Source organism: Plenodomus lingam (assembly GCF_022343315.1).
Source record: "Plenodomus lingam strain CAN1 chromosome Unknown contig_1, whole genome shotgun sequence".
Lineage (NCBI taxonomy): Eukaryota > Fungi > Ascomycota > Dothideomycetes > Pleosporales > Leptosphaeriaceae > Plenodomus > Plenodomus lingam.
In genome coordinates, this window is record NW_027093927.1 from 772,429 (window position 1) to 791,843 (window position 19,415).

The 19,415-nt window shown below is 49.8% G+C and overlaps 6 protein-coding genes across 6 annotated transcripts; 2 read left to right on the forward strand and 4 right to left on the reverse strand.

Annotated features, from left to right (window-relative positions):
- Positions 1-1,030: 1,030 nt before the first annotated feature.
- On the reverse strand, positions 1,031-1,561 carry IAQ61_000254 (uncharacterized protein; the record flags this gene model as incomplete). Its single annotated transcript, XM_066094592.1, has 2 exons — positions 1,031-1,389; positions 1,456-1,561. The coding sequence occupies 2 exons, from the start codon at positions 1,559-1,561 to the stop codon at positions 1,031-1,033; spliced, it is 465 nt and encodes a 154-aa protein (XP_065955445.1).
- Positions 1,562-2,228: 667 nt separating this feature from the next.
- On the reverse strand, positions 2,229-3,331 carry IAQ61_000255 (uncharacterized protein; the record flags this gene model as incomplete). Its single annotated transcript, XM_066094593.1, has 4 exons — positions 2,229-2,533; positions 2,592-2,698; positions 2,746-2,938; positions 2,983-3,331. The coding sequence occupies 4 exons, from the start codon at positions 3,329-3,331 to the stop codon at positions 2,229-2,231; spliced, it is 954 nt and encodes a 317-aa protein (XP_065955446.1).
- Positions 3,332-4,469: 1,138 nt separating this feature from the next.
- Positions 4,470-6,252, reverse strand: STS1 (Tethering factor for nuclear proteasome sts1). The gene is made up of 2 exons (XM_003835381.2): positions 5,967-6,252; positions 4,470-5,833 (listed from the first exon to the last, which is right to left on the reverse strand). The coding sequence occupies exons 1-2, from the start codon at positions 6,037-6,039 to the stop codon at positions 4,977-4,979; spliced, it is 930 nt and encodes a 309-aa protein (XP_003835429.2). The 5' UTR covers positions 6,040-6,252; the 3' UTR covers positions 4,470-4,976.
- An 815-nt stretch (positions 6,253-7,067) lies between these two features.
- On the reverse strand, positions 7,068-10,944 carry MTR4 (ATP-dependent RNA helicase mtr4; the record flags this gene model as incomplete). Its single annotated transcript, XM_003835382.2, has 6 exons — positions 7,068-7,248; positions 7,298-7,860; positions 7,911-8,500; positions 8,550-9,702; positions 9,750-10,492; positions 10,824-10,944. Coding segments are annotated over 6 exons (3,351 nt in total), but the record flags the coding sequence as incomplete, so codon positions are not given.
- IAQ61_000258 (uncharacterized protein) lies at positions 10,807-15,887 on the forward strand (the record flags this gene model as incomplete). The annotated part of the gene is made up of 10 exons (XM_066094594.1): positions 10,807-10,984; positions 11,034-11,066; positions 11,549-12,769; positions 12,823-12,915; positions 12,966-13,495; positions 13,546-13,699; positions 13,745-14,090; positions 14,139-14,380; positions 14,431-14,564; positions 14,613-15,887. 10 exons carry the CDS (start codon positions 10,807-10,809, stop codon positions 15,885-15,887), a joined length of 4,206 nt encoding a protein of 1,401 aa, XP_065955447.1.
- A 564-nt stretch (positions 15,888-16,451) lies between these two features.
- On the forward strand, positions 16,452-17,933 carry IAQ61_000259 (uncharacterized protein). Its single transcript, XM_003835386.2, has 2 exons — positions 16,452-17,067; positions 17,161-17,933. The coding sequence occupies exons 1-2, from the start codon at positions 16,776-16,778 to the stop codon at positions 17,886-17,888; spliced, it is 1,020 nt and encodes a 339-aa protein (XP_003835434.1). The 5' UTR covers positions 16,452-16,775; the 3' UTR covers positions 17,889-17,933.
- The last annotated feature ends 1,482 nt before the right edge of the window (positions 17,934-19,415 follow it).

A 19,415-nucleotide genomic window follows, 5' to 3' on the forward strand; every position in this document is an offset into this window, starting at 1 on the left:
GGGCTGGATGCGTTTTTCACGGGTGAGGGGGGGATTGCGGGGGCGCTGGGGAGGTCTCGTTGCGATGCGCTAGTTTCGTCGGGGCTGGTGTCGACGTTGCAGGTGTTTGCGGCTAAGGCGGGGTCGCTGGTATTGGCGGTGCCGGTGGGTGTGTGTTTCCGGCTGGGACGAGAGTGGTGAGGGATGGGCGGAATGGGCTTGGAAAGAGATCATGGCTAAGATGTACTAAGTGTTGGTAAAGGGTAGCAGTGAATAGGGGATAAGCGGTATCAGTAAGAAATTACAGTGTAAAATTCCTGCTAATCTGCTTCTCTCCTCGCTCTACAAGACACCGATATCTGTTAATGTGCCCATCTGATGTGATAGCGCAATTTGACTTTTCTTTTCCTGGAAAGAATGGACGAGTGATGAGAATTGTGTAGGGATTTCTGGGAAAATCACCGAAGAAACTTCAGCCTAGTGACCCAGGAGATTGTTATAAACGCCAACATGTATACTATGTGGAGGATAAATCGTAAATCCAGGTAGCCTTTGTTCTTGGTAAGTAGCACCCAAAACATTGAGGACTTCGACGCTTTAGCACAGCTTGAGCTGTGACACTGCCGATCCTGAGCTCATTCCCTCGTCGCAACACCGTCCATGTCTGAGCTCTCTGATCATCCCATGAGTCCAGTACATTGGCCTTCTTCCTAGCGTGTCGCACGCTAGCGTTTCTTGCGTTTCGTTGTCTCGATCACAACAACTTCATCTTCTTCAGTGTGATCGCGCTTCCTCTTTCGGGCTCGTGCATCCTTTGCCTTGAGTTTTATTATCGATGATCAGGCAATTACATGCTGAGTGTGTGCTCACCTTGTAACGGTTGAGTAGTTCTATCATCTCCTGGTGAGATAAGTCTTTCGTTGGCCAATCTTCAAGAGGTACAGGGCTCGGTGAACGTGAGATTATCTTGAGTGACTTTAAGTCATCTTGCATGATTTTGTTAGTGAAAACGAGAGTTACTTTCTGAACTGGTGTGCTGACCTCGGGAGCGCTACTTGAAGCTAATCGTTGCGAACGGGTGATCTTCTCCATGAACATGATCAACATTGGAGTAGGTTCGAGGTCTGGTCAGTCGCATTGGGCCAAGCCTGCGTAGATCTATCAGCGCACGTTGAGTGGTTGGAGGTGACCCTACATTGTCTTCAAGGATATGCACGAGTCTTGGACAAGTTTGTCCGACACCGATTGATATTCTGGCAATGCTAGTGTATCTTCCAAGTTTCTTATTTCTTTGTATGTTGGTGACCATGTGGAAGAGCAACTCGATAGTTCCAATTGAGGCCATAGCCTTCCGTACTTCCTTTTCGGATACATCATCATCATCATCATCATCATCGTCGTCGTCGTCGTCTATATTGCAATGTCAGAGACTCACACTGTAAATGGCTCCTAGCTCGGCTTCAATGTATTTCGTACCAAGTCCAGCTGGCCTCTTTTTCTCAACATCGTCGTACTCTGACAGTGCAACTCCGTGCACAATCACTTCGGCTTTGAGCTGAGGGTGTAAGGCGTGAACCACCATGTTGAAGAGACGTAGTTTTGTTGCAGGTATGTGTCAAAGTAGGAAGAGCAAGAAGTGCTCTATGGCAGATAGATCGAGGACGAAGCCGCGTCTCGCAGTGATGGAGCTTATCTTTCGGTGAGAGTGAATAGGTGGGTGCGGCAAGAATGGTTGGGCATTGCTGAGAATTTTTTAGTTGCCAGTCATTCCTGTGAATGCACTCGCTCCTTCTAAATCGTCATCGTATGAATGGGCTGAAAAAGCAGTTGCTCTTCGGTTCGATGATAGCACCTTCCCCTTCCTCCTGGCCATGATGCTATTGCGCTCACCAGGGTAGAAGTTGCATTTTTGGGATCAACTCTTTCATTGATTCTTTAGTCAAATAGTTACTCAATGCTTCAGCTATTCTGTCACGTATATGGTCTAAATTTTCATTTAGAAGAGTCACCGTGATGGAGCACCATATCTGCCATAATCTTCACCGTACTCTGAAATCACCTCACCAGGACATCAAGGAATGGTAAACGTATCTAAGAGCTGTGCTTTTCGAGAATAATCCCAATATATTCCGATGGTCCATGGCGGAGAGATAATCTAGCCAAAGAGAGGCGACGCCGAAGCCAGACATAGGTCCACAGAATGCAGCCACGCAGACCACTTGTGCACGATACCTGGAAGAAAGCTGCCATCAAGTCAAGTCAATAATCTCGAAACCATCTTTGTTGATAGTGGCTGGCAGGCATCTTCGCTTGCTCGAGACAAATGATTTCTCACCACTAACGCTGTCTCCTGCTTTAATTTCAGTGCCGTTTCTCTCGCAACTGTGTTCGCGTTTCATCCTTTCGCGTTTGATAGCAACAGATGATAATTCGCGTTCACGCATTCGGCGGATCAGTTCAAGCGACTCTTCTGGTGTCAATGTATCGAGTTCTCTCTCTTCGAGTGGGACTGGACTAGGTGTCCGTGGAATGATAAGGAGCGACTGAAGGGCGACTGTTGTGGACCTGAGATTAGCGGTGTAGTTTCAAATGTGTAAATATGTGCAACAAACCTTTAGAACGATACTTGAAAGTAAAGGTTGCCATGGGCTTATTTCTATCGTCCAAACATTTGGTCGAAAACATATTCACCTTTTCAGCAGGTGTCGGTGGTCGGTAACTTGTCCTCAATTAGTGAGGTTCATTTCGTCAATGGGGCAGCACTACCTTGACTGGTGCGAGAGAGCCCGACCTTTCAGAGCTTTCTCAGGAACGCTACTCAGACCCAAATGATCTTTTGAGATACAAACTTTCCCTGACGGCTTCGTGATTTTGACACGATGAACTTTCAGGGTGATCTCGCCCAGCTCTTCCAGCTTTTTCATCGATGTGTCTTTGACAGTGGGTGCCCCAGAAGTATCTAGCCCATGTTAGGTGACACATCAAAGATTGGGCATAACTTACCAATAGTCAACTCGGAGAAGCAGAACTTCTCTAGGTGCCAGTCATTGTCGCGGCCATAATTATGCCCATTGATCGTTTCTGATACAGCCTTCCCGTTCTGGTCTTTCTTACAAATGAGCCTGCCTGCTGCCCACTTCCCATCACAATAGACATGGAGTGCGAGATCGCAGCGAGGCCAGGGTCGCGAGACCTTGCATAGGACCTCAAACTCAGCACCAGACTGGCACTCAACATATTTGCTCACTCTATTATCGCCAGCCTCCGCATCATCGTCGTCGAACTCAACAAGCCGAGTACCATTGACAATGATATGAGCCTTCACACCGGGGTGTGCTTTCGTAACAGCCATTATCGCAAGTAGACAATCGAGGTCAAAGAAAGAGGTGTATCAGTAGTGAGAGGAATGAGTTGGAGGTCAAAGTAAAGTAGCGAGAGATCAAGTAAAGTAAAAGAAAAAACACACGAGCAATACCCAACCTCCCCGCTCAAACACGTGAAGCAAAGATGAAAGTGAAAGTGACAGTGAAGCCCAAAAAAAGAGGGGTCAGTCGTCTAAACACGAACAGCAAGAGCGAAACACGAGCAGCATTTCCATCGCACTTTCCCTAATAATTTGAAAAAGAATAGTGAACACGCCCGTCCTTTGCGTTGTTCGGGCCTGGCACCTATTTCGGCGAGCTGATCCAAGTGTCTTCTGAAGACAACATGGGCATATCATGTCTGACGGGAAGCTTTTAGACTTGTTAGATGCCGCTGTATAACTTATCTGATAAAGTAGTCAGCATCCCAATCAATCCCTTTGTTGAATGACTAACATCCTTATACACCAAGTTCAAAACCACGCTCCAGATATCCCCAGGACATGGATATCTCACCCAACACACCCCCGCACCACAATCCCAACCACACTCCCAGCCCCAGCCCCATCCCCAGCAAAAACAACCCCAAAATCAAAAAAACTGCAGCACAAATAAACCAAGCTCAAAACCATTCTAACACCTCTATCCAACACTCAAAGTGGAGCAAAAACAAAACTCTCTATTCCCAGTAGTACTATAGTATAGTAGCAGTAGCATCGTATCCACCCCTCCACTGTCCTCTACACATCTACTACTGCAACTCCTACTACAACTCCTCCTCCTACTACCACCACACCCGCCCGCCCAAGCCCCCTTTCGACCCGACCAACGAGATATACAATATTGCCCTCCATGCTCTAGTTATCCACGCAGTATGCACCAGTGAAACCATGACCTGACCAGCCCCATCAGCCCAAATCCAAGCCCAAGTCCAAGTCCAAGCCCACAAGCGCAACCAAACAACGCGAAAAGTGAACCCCCCTTTCTTGCCAAACTACTGGTATACCATCTCATCCACACAAGCCATCGACATAGGAGACACAGAGAGAAAAGAGAGAGAGGAAAGAGGAAAGGAAAAAAAAATGTGAGCCCAGAAACTAAAAACACTGCAACATGCCCCCCTTCCCCCACCTCCCCCAAGCAAAAAAGCCAACCAGAGCCAAAGTCAAACCCAGACAATGGGTGCTTTTTCCGACTGTGACAAATGAAAAAACACCCATAAGCCCTCTCAAAAAATTTGGCTTGCAACCGAAATGTACGCCGTGAGAAAGAAAAAGCATGTATAAAGCAACAGAGAAGCATGCGTATGTGTGGATGTGTGTGTGCGAATCGAGGCAGGAAGGATATTGTATGCTAGAAGTAAGAACGCTATGCAGTCGTTTATCGTCAAGGGGCAGGTCGCCCATACAATGTGGTATCTTTCTTTGGGTGTTTGGACGAGGCCGTGAGATGTTTGTGGAAGGCGAGGGATGGATGGCTGATGGGTGACGAGAGACGCGTGGGTAGAGCGGAGTGGCTGATGTGGTAGGGTGGTGATTGATGTCTTCGTGGAGACTTGGTGGAGTGTCTACCATGTACAGCGAACAGAATTCTTCGCGGCAGCAAGGAATCTAGCGCATCCGTTGGCAGTGGCATCTACCATGCACCTATGCTTGCCGAAGAACCGCTACCATAGTTCCCACTCAGCAGCTGCTGTCGAATGGACATGGCATCGGCAGCGGCTGGCCCTGTATTCGTCGTTTCGGTGCCCATCCAGCCCAAGCCTCCACGCAACTCGTTGACGGCCTCTTGCATCTTCCCACTCGACAATTCATTGTGCTTGGCAATCTTTTGATCCCATCCACCGTATTGCAATTGTATGCCTCCCGCTTTCTTGGCAGCCTCCCGAATGACAATAGCCCATGCCTTGGCCATCTCTTCGTACGCCTCCTCCTTGTGTCGGTTGTGCTGATATGTGTCCCAATTCGGTAGACGGTGGATGAAATGGGTTGCGCCGTCCAGGAATTCGAGTGACGTGGCGGGCTGCTGTTCGTTTGGGGGAAGGAAGTGGGGCGTGAAGTCCTTGAGCGACTCCAGCAGCTCGACAAGTTGTTGCCGCACTCTGTTATAGGCGTAGTCTGATGAGGGCTTTCCGCCAAAGGGGAAAGCAGCCTGGAACGACGACTCATATTTGCCAAGCACTTCGAGTGTCGACTGTGTGCTGGGCCGCGGTGCAGTGGTGACGACTTCGTTGCCGATATCAGGGTGGCGCTGGCAGATGGACTGTAGCAGGTTGCGCATCTCGTCGGCGCTGAGGGTCTCGAGAAGGCGTGGGAGGGGCAGTGGGCGGCCGGATAGATTGGTACGCATGCGCTTCATGCCTCGTGGCGCCGGGCGTGGGAGGACGGCGGGAGAGGCCGAAGGGGAAGCACTCATGCGATCATCTTCTCCACTGTTGCCATCATCTTCCGCTTTCCGCTTGCGACCCGACATGGCTGGCTGTGGCGAGAGAACTGTGGCAAGGGGGGGTTTCAGGTCAGTGGGTGTGCGATGAGTGAATGCAAAACTGCAAGTGGAGAGATTGAAGTTGAGCGTTGGAGTTGGGGTTGGGGCAGCGTTGTGGCTTGCTTGGGGCGGGCGACGTACTGTTCCTGGTTGGAGAGCAGCGAAGCTTGTTCAAGAGATGGGGAGGAGTAAAGCTAGAGTACTGGACATTCATGCTGGCGGTGGGCCCCGCAAACGCAGTTGGAAGCAGCCGTCTGCAAGTGACGGAAGCGGGCGGTGCAGCCTGTGCGGCGATGGTAGGGCGACGTAGGGCGACGTAGGGCGACGTAGGGAAAGCGTCTTGCTGCGTCGGGGGTCAGGCGGGTGGTGGTCTGGGTAGAGCGGTGTCGGGGTGTGTGTTGTGTTGTTGGTTAACAGTGGAGACAGGCAAGAGGGAGAGCGAGCCAGCCCAGCCAGCCAGCCTTGAGCCCTTCCCCATGCCCGCCAGCCAGACACAGCGCCAACGCCCAAGCGCGCCAAGACCAGCCTAAGCCACCAATCACCTCCCACGCCAACCCACTGTCATCTTTCATCCCTCTGTGACAGTGACAGTAGAGTAGAGTTTGATCTGCCAGCCCAGCCGGGATGGCTACCTAGTGTGTTGATTGTATACTTGACTTCACCGTCTACCTCCCTGTTTACTCTAGTAGGGCATCTGCCTCTTCTTTGCGCTTTCACAACGGATTTCTCTCGGTTTACCGGTACGTTTACATCCATGCCCCGTCCCACACATGGATGACGACGCTGCTATAGGTAGTTTTGTACCTAGGTTTCTCTGTACAGCAGCATAGATTACCAGCAAATGACGCTATACATGCACAATAGAGTCAGTCTTCACATCGCCAAACCAAAGTCAACGTCCAAACATGGCACAGAGCTGGACAGAGCTAGGAAGGGGGGATCTTTCGCCGTGAAGACTCTCACAACTTCAGATCTAGTAAATTCTATTCAGAACAAACACCGGCAACGCGCCTTCAGGCACACGCGAGCACCGCCGGTGCGTCCTTTGCGCAAACTCCTGAGACACTGGTTCGGTCGGGTGGCGCTGAGGTCGCCATCATTCAGCCGAAGAAGAGGGAACAAACGCCGCTGCAAGTGCCGTATCCGTATCGTACCTACCTCGTAAACCAAAGATGCTGCCCAACTATCTAAAATCCTCCAGAGAGGACCTCATGCTATACAAATGCCAAGATGCTGTCTGAATCAGAGATACAGGGACTGCGCTGCTACCAAGTCCCGTCTGACAAGGTCTAGCGCTGCAGTGAACTTTTGCTCGAGCTCCTCGCTGCCCATGACTTTGGACGCTTGTGCAATTTGTCGGAGCAGTTCTTCCAATCGCCTGAACAGACGAATCAGACTGCCCTCGTACACGTCCGTCATTTTGCTATCCCTAGTCAGTATCCTGCAACGGAGGCGTAGGGCTGCAAACATACCAGATTTCTGCAAACGACGCCCCCTTGGACCAGGCGTACACAACCTCCATGAGCTCGTACTTGAAAGTCTTCAGGTACGCTTCTTCGTCAATCTGAAGTTTACTCTCTTGCGAAATCTTTGCAATCACCCGCGCTTGCTGTTGTATTTCCCGGTAAGGCTTAGCCAGCTCCTCCTTCAGTGCAGGCGTATCAGTAGTTTTCTCTTCAAAGATGAAACAACTCAGGCAGGCAGCGCACTGCTCGGGCGTCAACTCGTTGAAGAAGCGGTTGAAGAGCAATTCACTGAGTACGAGTTCGTCGCCGGTGCTGATTTCGCAAGCCACACGGGCCTTCAGTTGAACGACATCTGCATCATCAATAAAACCGATGCGACGCAGCACTCGCTTTCTGCTCTTCAACTCGTCCAACTGGATTACCGACAAAGCGTTTGCGATATCCTTCTTGATCTTCTTAATCTTCTCGCCAATGGCAATCTTATGCGCATACTGGCTGTACAGATCGGGCAATCTAGGCGAGTTGTGAAGAGGGTTTGACAGGAGGCGCGACTCGAGCACTTCGATTTTCTACGCATGGTCAGTGACAAGAATTCGGATCTCTTGGAACAAGTACATACCCTGAGCAGTCGCTTAAAACTATCGTCCTTAATCTGCATGTTTTCAATGGGATCCAAGATCGCAATGCCGTCGGGAAAGCGCTTCTTCACTTCGCCCAGTGCTTTGCGCACGTTGTTCTTCTGTTCGGTCGACTTGAGTTCGTTCGGTAGGAACACGCGCAGGTGGCCAATCGATTCGATGCAGCTCAGTAGGATGGGCACAACCTCCATCTTACCCTTGTCTCCAGGAGCTGGTGGTCGTACACCCGGTGGGAGACCGTCCCCAGCCTGAGGCATGAAGGTAGTGTCACTCGCAACTGCTAAGAGAACATCTACCACGTATGATTGCTGAGGCGGGAGAACCTCTCCTTTGTTCGCTTTTCGCGGTGTGTACGCTACGACAGCGCCCCAACCAAAGTCATGGTCCTTGAACTTGACCTTCACCAATCGACCCGCTTGTAGAAAGTGTAAGCAGTGTGTCGGATGCATAATCACGTCGCGCATGTCTTGCGTATGTGTGTCTAGTTGCTGTCGCAGGTTGTAGTAATCCTTGACCGTGGCCTCGTCTGTAATAATGATGTTCGCCTTTTCAGCTTCAAGCTCTTGCAATTCTATCACTGTAGTTAGTACTGTCATACTCGAACAGCAGAGGTTACTTACCCTTCTCGAGGTTCGATACACCAGCAGTATTCTGGAACTGGAAGAAACACCTCTCAAGCATGAATTCAGGTGAGATGCCTTCAACACGCATCAAATTGAGAATCATGTTGTAGCCGAGATGGAAAGCTGAGTTAAGGTTGTCTTGTTGTCCGCGCACAATTTCTTTTGCTATGGCGGGTTCCATCTGCTCATTGATCATCATGATGACAATACCGCGGTCATCGAGACCACGACGACCGGCACGACCAGACATTTGGATGAACTCGGAAGGTGTAACCCATCGTTGCGACACTCCGTCGAACTTGCGAACGCTAGTAAAGACAACTGTCTTTGCCGGCATGTTGAGTCCAATGGAGAAAGTCTCGGTCGCAAAGAGGACTTTGATCAGACCTTCCTGAAACAATATCTCGATGGTCTCTTTCAGAATGGGTAACAGTCCAGAGTGATGAACACCGATGCCTCTCCGGAGAAGCGGGAGGATGTGCTGGATTTGTGGTAGTTGGCGATCCTCCTCGGACAGCATTTCGATGGCGCTGCTAAAGACCTTTGACACCATGGCCTTTTCAGATTCGTCGTTGAACGCGAGCTGGCTCATAGAAAGCGCATAGTTCTCGCAGTCCCTCTTGCTGAAACTGAACACAATGACCGGATTGTAGCTCTTCATCATGATCATCTTGACAATCTTATAGATGTCCGTCTGATCCTTGTTACCCCCCTTGTTTGTCTTCTTGTCCTTGCCTTTACCTTTACGCTTCGCCAGGTAATCCGACGCCTCAGTGCCGGCCTTATCTGCGATGGACGACATGGCCTTTTGAAAGTTTTCTTCTCTAAAAACGCCCTTCTCGTCGACAACCAAATGTATACCATCCGCGCCTGCCGGGAAGAAGTAGTGTTGCAGTGGGGTCGGTCGGAAATCGGTGTATACGACGTGACACGGCTGACTGTGGGTTTTGGTGATCCATTCGGCGAATTGCATGGCGTTGGGAATGGTGGCGGAAAGGAATACGTAGCGGACTTTGTCTGGTAGCAGAATAATCGTCTCTTCCCAAACGACACCTCTTGACTTGTCGCGCAGATAATGTACCTCGTCAAATACGACCCAAGCTACCTCGCGCATAATCTCGGAGCCTCGGTAGAGCATGGAACGCAGAATCTGCCACTATCAGTTGCCAGTTTCTCTTAGATTACCCAGGTACCTACCTCCGTGGTCATAACCAGACAGGTCGCAGTGGGGTTGATGGTGACATCGCCCGTCATGAGACCGACGTCACCAAACTCTGCCATGAACTCTCGGTACTTTTGGTTACTGAGCGCCTTGATGGGACTGGTGTAGATGACTCGCTGGTTGTTCTTCAGGCATTGCGCAATGGCGTACTCGGCAACAACCGTCTTTCCGGCAGATGTATGCGCCGATACGAGAACGCTCTCGTTCCGCTGGATCGAGGCGATGGAAACTTGCTGGAAAGGATCGAGCGTGAAAGGCCATACGCGTGCGGGTTCGGCGGGGGCTTTGTGCTCAGAAATGGGTACATAGTCGTAATCCGGTGGCAGCGAGACCTGATGGCGGACCTGATGTGACAACACCACCGCCTGCCCATCTTGTTGCGCCTGCAGTCCAGCGGCCGCAGCAATCTCACGCGACTGTTCCGTCTCGAAGTCGTCGGTCACAATTGGCTCGGGCTCAGCATCGCGCTTTTGTCGCTTGAGCGTTTGCTCTGAGGTCTCGGCTGGGGGTGCTGCGGGCTCTTCTTCGGGCGCATCCCCCATTTGCGTGTCCTCTGCGGGCGCAGAAACAGGCGACTTGACGGCGCCATTTGCCTGGCGCTTCTTACTCTTCTTGGGCGCAGTGTCTTTGGCAGCGCCGCCATCGAAGACGTCGAACAAATCGTCCATGATGCTTTGGGACTTCTCGTCGCCAGTCGTAGTGGTATGTCCTAGACAAACTGCAGGCGACTATGCCGATGATGATACTGAGCGGGGAGCCGACCAGTGGGATTGACTTTGTCTCTACTAGGTATGTGCAAAAGCAGTAAGCAATGATAACTGAGACGCTGGTCAAAAAAGGTCAATGGAATCGTCTTGTTAGCTCGCCTGGACCGTGCACGTGCCAAGACATCACATCGCTGTGACTTCGAATAGTAAGAGTCGAACCACCGCGGACATCGAGTCTGCTCGCAACAATCTCCACTCTCCACCAAATCTAACCCCAAAGTACGCATGAGGATAACGCAATCGACTTCATATCTAACTTCTACAGATGCTTGCCCGTGCTACCTTCCGCGCCGCCTCGGCCCCAACGCTTGTCGCCCGCCGCGGCTTCCAGTCCACCCGCGCCCAGCTCTCCAGCCCATACCACTATCCCGAGGGCCCACGAAGCAACTTGCCATTCGACCCTCTGAAGAAGGGATTTGCCTTCAAGTACTGGGGATTCATGGGTGGGTCTGGCCTGGACGCAATGTGAGGGTCACGGCTAATAAGTCGCAGCTACTGGATTCTCGATTCCCTTCCTCCTGGCTGGTAAGACATCCTACATGAGACAAACATCCCCCAAGGCTAGGCTAATCGCTGTCCAAACACAGTGTGGCAAACAAAGAAGAACAAATAGGTCTATCGCGCAGCGGTCTGGGCATGGCCCTCAAGCGTTGGAGGGGCATGGAACTTGTAGTATAGAGGGACTTCATGCGATTTACTGTATAGACACTATACCACCAATTGCATGGACTATTCTGATTCTTTTATCCTGCTGTATGGCAGGTGCATCAACACCAATCGAACAGTGCTAATCTCCAGTTAAATGACGCCATATGCCCTTCCTTACCTTGCATGAGTGAAGCGACTATCTAACATGCACGGCTCCTATCTATACAGAAGTCGACTTACTAATTGACAATGCATGCCGCAGGCTCATAGGCTATCGCATCTTTGCTAGCATCTGTGACTTGGATGCCCGCTCCATTGGGCATCCTCGACAATGCGATTCTTGGCAAAACTTCGGCTAGCTTGGAAATTTCGTGGACCACTCATAGCAGTTGCTTTGGTAGAGAAAGGGAATCACACGCACAACTTCACACATGCAACCCATAAACCTTTGGTAATGCGAAACCTCAAAATCGTGACGAGGTCGCTCCTGCGATTCTCGGGAGAAGAGCCATTGCCCCTCACTGAAACTGCGTGGGATCCCGCGACCAACGCCTTGATATGTTCTTTTGGCCCTTCCGAATCACGTGCGACCATCGAACTCAAGCGATTACATTACACGCGCAACGGTGCAGAGGAACGCCTTGAGAACATTGCGTCGTGGGATGCGCCGTGCCCATTGCCCTCGCTTACCCATGACTCAGTGTTAAGCCTGCAACATTTCTCTGATACAGCCACGTCATGTTTGATACTGGCCGGAGGCGACATCGTCCTTGTGAGGGAGAATCCGCTGGCGAATGAAGAGTTGGTAGAGATTGTGGGCTCAGTAGACGCTGGAATATCGGCGGCAGCCTGGTCTCCAGATGAGGAACTACTCGCAATCACCACTCTCGCCGACACACTCCTGTTGATGAGTCGAGATATTGAAAACATCGCCAGCATCAATCTCGCTCCCGAGGATGTCAATGTTTCAAACCATGTTTCCGTAGGCTGGGGGAAGAAGGAAACTCAGTTCAAGGGCAAGAGAGCAAGGGCACTGCAAGATCCCACCGTACCAGAGTCTGTCGACGAAGGTGTGCTCAGCGCTCTCGATGATCGATCCGTCACAATCAGCTGGAGAGGCGATGGTGCCTACTTTGCAGTCAGCAAAGTTGATGAAGACCGACGTCGCATGATTCGGGTCTACTCAAGAGAAGGACAACTTGACAGTGTAAGCGAACCAGTGGATGGCCTGGAAGGGGCGCTCAGCTGGCGGCCCTCAGGAAATCTTATTGCTGGTGTCAAACGGTCGAGTGACAAGATGGAAGTCGTCTTTTTCGAGCGAAACGGTCTACGCCACGGCCAATTTGATCTGCGTCTCAGTCAAGAATCGCTGGATGAGTTAAAGATGCCCCTCGCACTCAAGTGGAATAGCGATTCTAGTGTTCTTGCTGTCGCCTACCCTGATAAGGTGCAATTATGGACCATGAGCAACTACCACTACTATCTCAAGCAGGAACTGCCGTTTCAAGAAGCTAGTACAAAGCCGATAGCATGTACATGGCACGCTGAGAAGCCATTGGCGCTAGCTATATCGACTGCAGGTACGTGGCAAGAGATGCATAACACTCGTTTTTACTGACCAGATTATTAACAGATGCACTGCAAATACTGGAATATGCCTCAACCGTCGCCGCTGGCTCAACCGTGCCGCCCAACGATTTTGGTATGATCGCGTCGATCGATGGATGTAAGTTGCACTACGGGCTTTGTCTACGAACCACAGATTAATTGTGCCAGTAACACTAAAGCTCACGCCGCTAAGACTTGCCAATGTACCGCCTCCAATGGCATTACAAACACTTTCGCTTGAATCAGTACCGGTTGATGTAGCGCTGTCGAAATCGGGAACTCGTTTGGCAATACTTTCAAACTGCGAACTTGCCGTCTACGCTCTTGACATGCACAAGCGGCCTATACCGAAGCCCGTACCAGTTTGGCGCAGCGATGCTCTCAAAGATTATTCGCCACGTCACGTCGCCTTCTTCGGGAACGAGAGCATTCACGTATTAATTGATAATTGGGATGAAGAAGAAGCCTTCCTTTGGCGTAGCGAGGGTACAGATGTCGTTCCCCATGGACCAATCATGGAGACAGAGAATGTCTCCTCGCTACTCTCCAGTGTAGACCATTCCGCTATCTACACAGAGTTTCAGAATGGAGCTTTGCATCAAGTAGACATGACAGAAGACATGTCTCCACAGACCCCTTTGGTCCAGAAGTTACCCACCTTCTGCGCTGAGGTTCAAGTTGCACATGTGGAGGGACAGGTATGCGGTTGATTTCTCCATGCAATTTTGTATATGGCTGATTTCTACAGGTATTGGCGTTTGGCTTGACAAAAAGTGGCATTCTTTACGCCAATGACAGAGTATTGGCACGAAACTGCACGTCGTTTGTAGTCACGTCAGCCCATCTCATCTTCACGACTACGCAACATTTACTCAAATTCGTGCACCTCAGTACTGCAGAAGGTCCGTAAAACTATTAATATAGTATTGCATCTAGCTAACAATCAGGAGAACTTGAAGTACCAGCCGATGAGCCTCAAAAGGACGAACGATGTAGGAGCATCGAACGCGGTGCCAAACTAGTCGCGGTCATGCCAACAGTCTACTCGGTAGTTTTGCAGATGCCAAGAGGTAATCTTGAGACGATTTACCCACGAGCACTCGTACTTGCTGCCATCCGCCGCAATATCGAAGCCGAGCAATATGACGAGGCATTCCTTACTTGCCGAAACCAACGCGTCGACATGAACATTCTGCACGACCATGATCCGGAGCGATTTATGGCTAACATCGAGAAGATTGTGATACAGATCAAGAAGATTGAACATATCGACCTACTTCTGGCCCAACTTCGGTACGTGAATGATTACTTTTGCTGCGCGCATTGGCTAATGGTGGGTAGTGATGAGGATGTTTCAGAAACGATGTACAAGGAAACTCTCAAGGCCAAAGAGCTAGACACCAAATCACATCTATCACAAGACAAAATAGCCAACAAAGTCAATCGCATCTGTGATACATTTTTGGCCGTGCTCGAACAGTCGCAGTACAAAGACGTGCATCTACAGAACATTATAACAGCGCACGTCTCCAAGGTACCACCGGCTCTTGAGAACGGTCTCGAAATGATAGGACGACTTCAAGGTAATCCGGTTGATTTGTGCAGTCTTACTATCATATTGACTAGTTTTCAGCAATCCAAGACCCGCTCACAGACAAGGCTGCTGAGCACATCTGCTTCCTTGCCGACGTGAACCAGCTTTACGACACGTCACTTGGTCTATACAACCTTGATCTTACTCTTCTTATTGCACAGCAATCACAAAAAGTATTTATCTCACATGATCGTGTCCGGTATGAGTCTGACATGTTACAGGATCCTCGAGAGTATCTTCCTCACCTACAGTCGCTGCAAGATATGTCTACTCTTCGACGGCAATTCACAATTGACGATCAACTCGGTCGTCGAGCCAAAGCGCTTTTGCACCTCAGAGATTTACAGGTCTTCGATGAGGTCCTCGAATACGTGCAGAAGCACGCTCTCTACTCGGAGGCACTTAGCATCTACCACTACGATACTTCCCGCCTAAAGGAGATCATGCGTTTCTACGCCGACCATCTTAGCGCAAACAATAACCACAAGGAAGCAGCACTAGCATACGAGTTCCTCGATGATTACTCTTCAGCATGGCCATGTTATCGCTCTGCCAACCTATGGCGCGAAGCCCTTTCCTCCGCTACGCTCGCAGGCGTCTCGGAAGAAGAGCTCGTGTCAATCGCTTCATCGCTTGCAGAAGGTCTCACGGAATCAAAAGACTACCTCTCGGCCTCCAATCTCACTCTAGACTACCTCTCCGACCTTCCTTCCGCGGCTCGCCTCCTCTGTCGTGGCTGCCACTTCGCCGAAGCAATCCGCATCGTCACTTTACGTCGCCAATCCGACCTACTCACCTCCGTCATTGACCCGGCCCTCGTTGAGCGCAGCGCAGACATGACCGAATTTCTTGCAGAAATGAAGTCTCAATTGCTTGCCCAAGTCCCGCGCCTGCACGATCTGCGCACGAAGAAGACAGAAGATCCCATGGCATTTTACGAAGGACTGGATGAGAATGCGGGTGCGAATATTCCTGACAACATTTCCCTCGCGCCGACAGATACAACATCCGGTGGCACGTTCATGACACGGTATACCAATCAAACCGGAACAGTTAACACTACAACCACACGCAAGACAAGCAAGAACAAGAGGCGCGAGGAGCGCAAGCGAGCACGGGGAAAGAAGGGGACGGTATATGAGGAAGAATATCTCACAAATTCCATCGAAAGACTGATTGAGCGTCTCAACAGCATGCAAGATGAGATTCAAAGGCTAGTGGAGGGCTTGATCAGAAGGGGCATGAGGGAGCGCGCAGATGCAGTGAGCAATGCTGCCAAGGAAGTGGTTGAAGGATGTAAGAAAGCTGTAGGGGAATTGTATCCTGCAGCTGCTTTGGCACCCAGTGCGGATGATAGCGCCGTGGCAATTCATGGTGTAGATGGAGAGTTGAAACCTACTGGGGGTGATGCGACACTCTGGGATAGTTTGCAGGAGGTGGATAAGAAGAGGCAGGCGCCTATCGTCAAGGAATTTGGAAAGTTAAGTCTGTTGTAACGTCATTACACGAGCGTACGGACAACCGGCAGGCAAGTCAATCGAGTAGTCTGTGGAGACGTCTCACGCGTCTGACGGTCCGATCCAGCTTGCAACGATAGTACCATCAAAGTAAATAGCAATTCGAGATCGATGAACAGATCGATGCAAATCACCGGAATTTATGTCCGGCTCACCTGCTTGTAGTACCTATGCTGTTTTACATCTGGCCCTTTCAAGGAGTTGAACCTGCTCGGCCAAGCCATGTAAAAAGCAAATTCGAAGGCGTGGCGGGCAGAAATACGCCCTTTGAAGGTCTTGTTTTCCACAGATAGATGGCAGTCATGTGATTGCGGGCCGATGGGAAGGCCCGAGGTGTGCCGTAGTTCTAGGTCTTGGAGTCTTGGATTGAGATTTAGAATGAAACACGCCGTTTCGAGAACGAAACACGATTGTGGAAAGTCGAGAGACCAAGTTCATGGTTGGACGACAAGTTCATGACTTAGTTCTTGTGATCGCAATCCCCGGATTTGCGATCAAATCCTGGGGTAGTTACCGGTAGGTAGTTAGCCACAGTTAGGCAGTGTACCTATGCGGAGAATCCAACTTACGCCAATCAAGAGCAGCCGTGCTGTATACTCCAGATTTCCCATCTATTCTTCGCACTCAGTGATGCAGGGATTCTTCTCTGGGCGTCATCGTTCGAGTTGCTTAGCAAGCGCCGACCCAAGTTACGGAAAAATTAATGGGGAAATGAGTGCTGGCGTGTTTCCCTAGAGGTCAGACTGCCATAGTACCTAGCAGGAGTTCTACTACAAATACCACGTCTGGTTCGTTCAACTGACCGGGTTTCTCTATCAACCATCAACCACATTCCTTGAGATTTATCAGTTATTCTTTGCACAAAACATGACGTTCTCCGTCATCAGAATTCTTGCTTTGGCATGTGCCATTAGCAGCAGCGTCGCCCAACCTAGTCGATGGGACCGTACGAAACCTGACACCGGTGCCTTGGTCGTCGATGCCTCTGGAAAATGGGAGGGTAGTTTCAGAAACATCAGCTCTGCGGTCGCGGCTTTGAAAAATGATACTGCTGAGCAAAAGATCTTCATCTTTGGTGGCGTATATGAGGAACAAGTGCACTTTCCTAAACGATCAGGACTTTTGACCGTGCAGGGAGAGACAAAGGATGCTCGAGGCTGTAAGTTCTGACTTTGCCTATCCTCCAGTCTACCTACATACCCTCTTCTCAATATACAGTATACATCAAGTATTAATCAAAAACTCCCGATAGACCAAAACAACCTCGTCACCATAACCGGCAACCTCTCCCGCCAAAACCCAGCCCTAACAACAAACGACCAGACCGCCACCGTTCGTCTCCAGCAATCCGACGTGAAATTCTACAACCTCATCATCAGCAACACCTTTGGACAATCCAACAGGAACGGGCAAGCCCTCGCCCTCAGCGCCCAAAACACAAACCAGGGCTTCTACGCCTGCAGATTTACTGGCTACCAGGACACCATCTACGCCAACTCTGGCCGCCAAATCTACGCAAAGAGCTACATCAACGGCGCTGTCGACTTCATCTTCGGATCGCGCGCAATTGCTTGGTTCGAGAAGTGCGATATTGAGAGTATCGGGCCGGGCTATATTACCGCGAACGGACGAGACTTCGAGGAGAACACTAGTTACTATGTGTTGAATGAGTGCAAGGTTGGCGGGACAAGTGGGCCGAATTCGACGGTTCTGGGCCGTCCGTGGAGGCCCTTCGCTCGGACTGTGTTTCAGAAGTGTGAGTTGAGCGATGTGGTCAAGCCGGAGGGATGGAGACGTTGGAATGATACTGCCCCTATTGAAAATGTGTTCTACCGCGAGTTTCAGAACACGGGGCCAGGTGCTAATGTGTCAGCGAGAGTGGACTGGGCTGGCCAGTTGGATAAGGCGATCGCGGTTGAGGAATTGCTTGGCCAGGGATTCAGAGAGGAGAGCTGGGTTGATGTGGCTTACTTGGCTTAGATGGGATAGTGAGAGCGATGTTATATAGACAAGAGTGAATAGACGAGGATTAATTGTAACTGTGCTATTCGAAAACCTGAGGCAAATCTTAGGTGCCTTACACCATGATCCATCGAATGTTTCTCAACTGCTAAGTTCTTTCATTTTCATGAAACTACGCTCACTTAACATTTTCGATCTAAGCAGTCATCCCACATTACAGTGGTATTAGCCTCAATAAGAGCTACTTCTCTCAGACAAGACCTATAACGACACAGGTAGGTAGGAACGTCCGAAAGGGGTCGGATACGACTCAAAGGCATATGGGAGTGCGCGTCTGTATAGAGATTGAACGAATTGATTCCTACACCTATAGGTCTTATACGAAAGGACAAGAAGAACTTGTCTATCTATCTATGAATATAAGGCTCCTCTTATACCTAGAGGCAGAGGGGTCTCGGAACCGAGTCGGGGCGGTATCAGCAGTTGCCTGTCTGTCTTGGCTGCACTGGTCTTAAGATGGAACGAGGGTTGCACTTGTTACAAGACCTCATCCCAGTCCTCAGCTTTCGATCACACCATCGACTCACCCGATAGCCAGACACCATCGTGATGGTACATCTTCGGGCCAGAAGGCCAAACCAATCTACTCGCTGCAATCTTCCAAACTATTTACGCCGCAGCCCGCTTGCCCTTGACTTCAACAATCGCTCCCCGGCACCCGCTCACTACGGTGTAAAAAAAAATTGGGGGAAGGGATGCTCTAGGAGTCTAGGTGATTAGTGCATAGGGCTAATTATCTAAGGCCTAAACTTTTATATATAGTCACTGTAATAGCTAAGGTTTATGATAGCAGTTGAATTAGAGTTTACATTTGTGTATAAGAAGAGGTTTCAAGTAGTAGTTTTACTTATATTCTATTCATGACTAAATTCATGGCCAATTTATCAATTCAGCAGCTAATCCTTCACTTAATCAATCAACGAATCGGTAGAGGTGGTGGAAAAGATTTAGCACAGTAGAGATGGATGTACTAATTAATTGGTAAGTAACTTTGTAGAAAGCAGGATGAGTATACAGCATTATCAAGTGTAAGATACGATACTAGTAAAACGATAGAAGTAGAAGTAATGGTAGATTACTACGGGCGTATGCTCGACACTGTAACTACTATTTTTGTTTTAATTCTTGCATTAGACCACAATATAGACTACTCATAACAAAAGAGACAACTTATCAGAATACATACTACTCATCACCACATAAACTGCTCTAGAAATATAGTTTAAATACGTCAGATCTGAACCGTACTGCAAAAACCACGGCGGTATGATGAGATTTAGTCAGCTGTCGCAATAGTTTCCTGGAAGATCCAGTACTTGACTTCCAAGAGTGGTTCCAGCTTATTTCAGTATCAGCCTGATTGCTCATGCGTTGCATATACGGAGTAAAAATCATCACATTTGGTGTTGCTATTGAAGTCCATGAGTGGGACTGCGAAACGAAATGTGGAATAGATCTACACAGTGCATCACCTCACGCCAATCG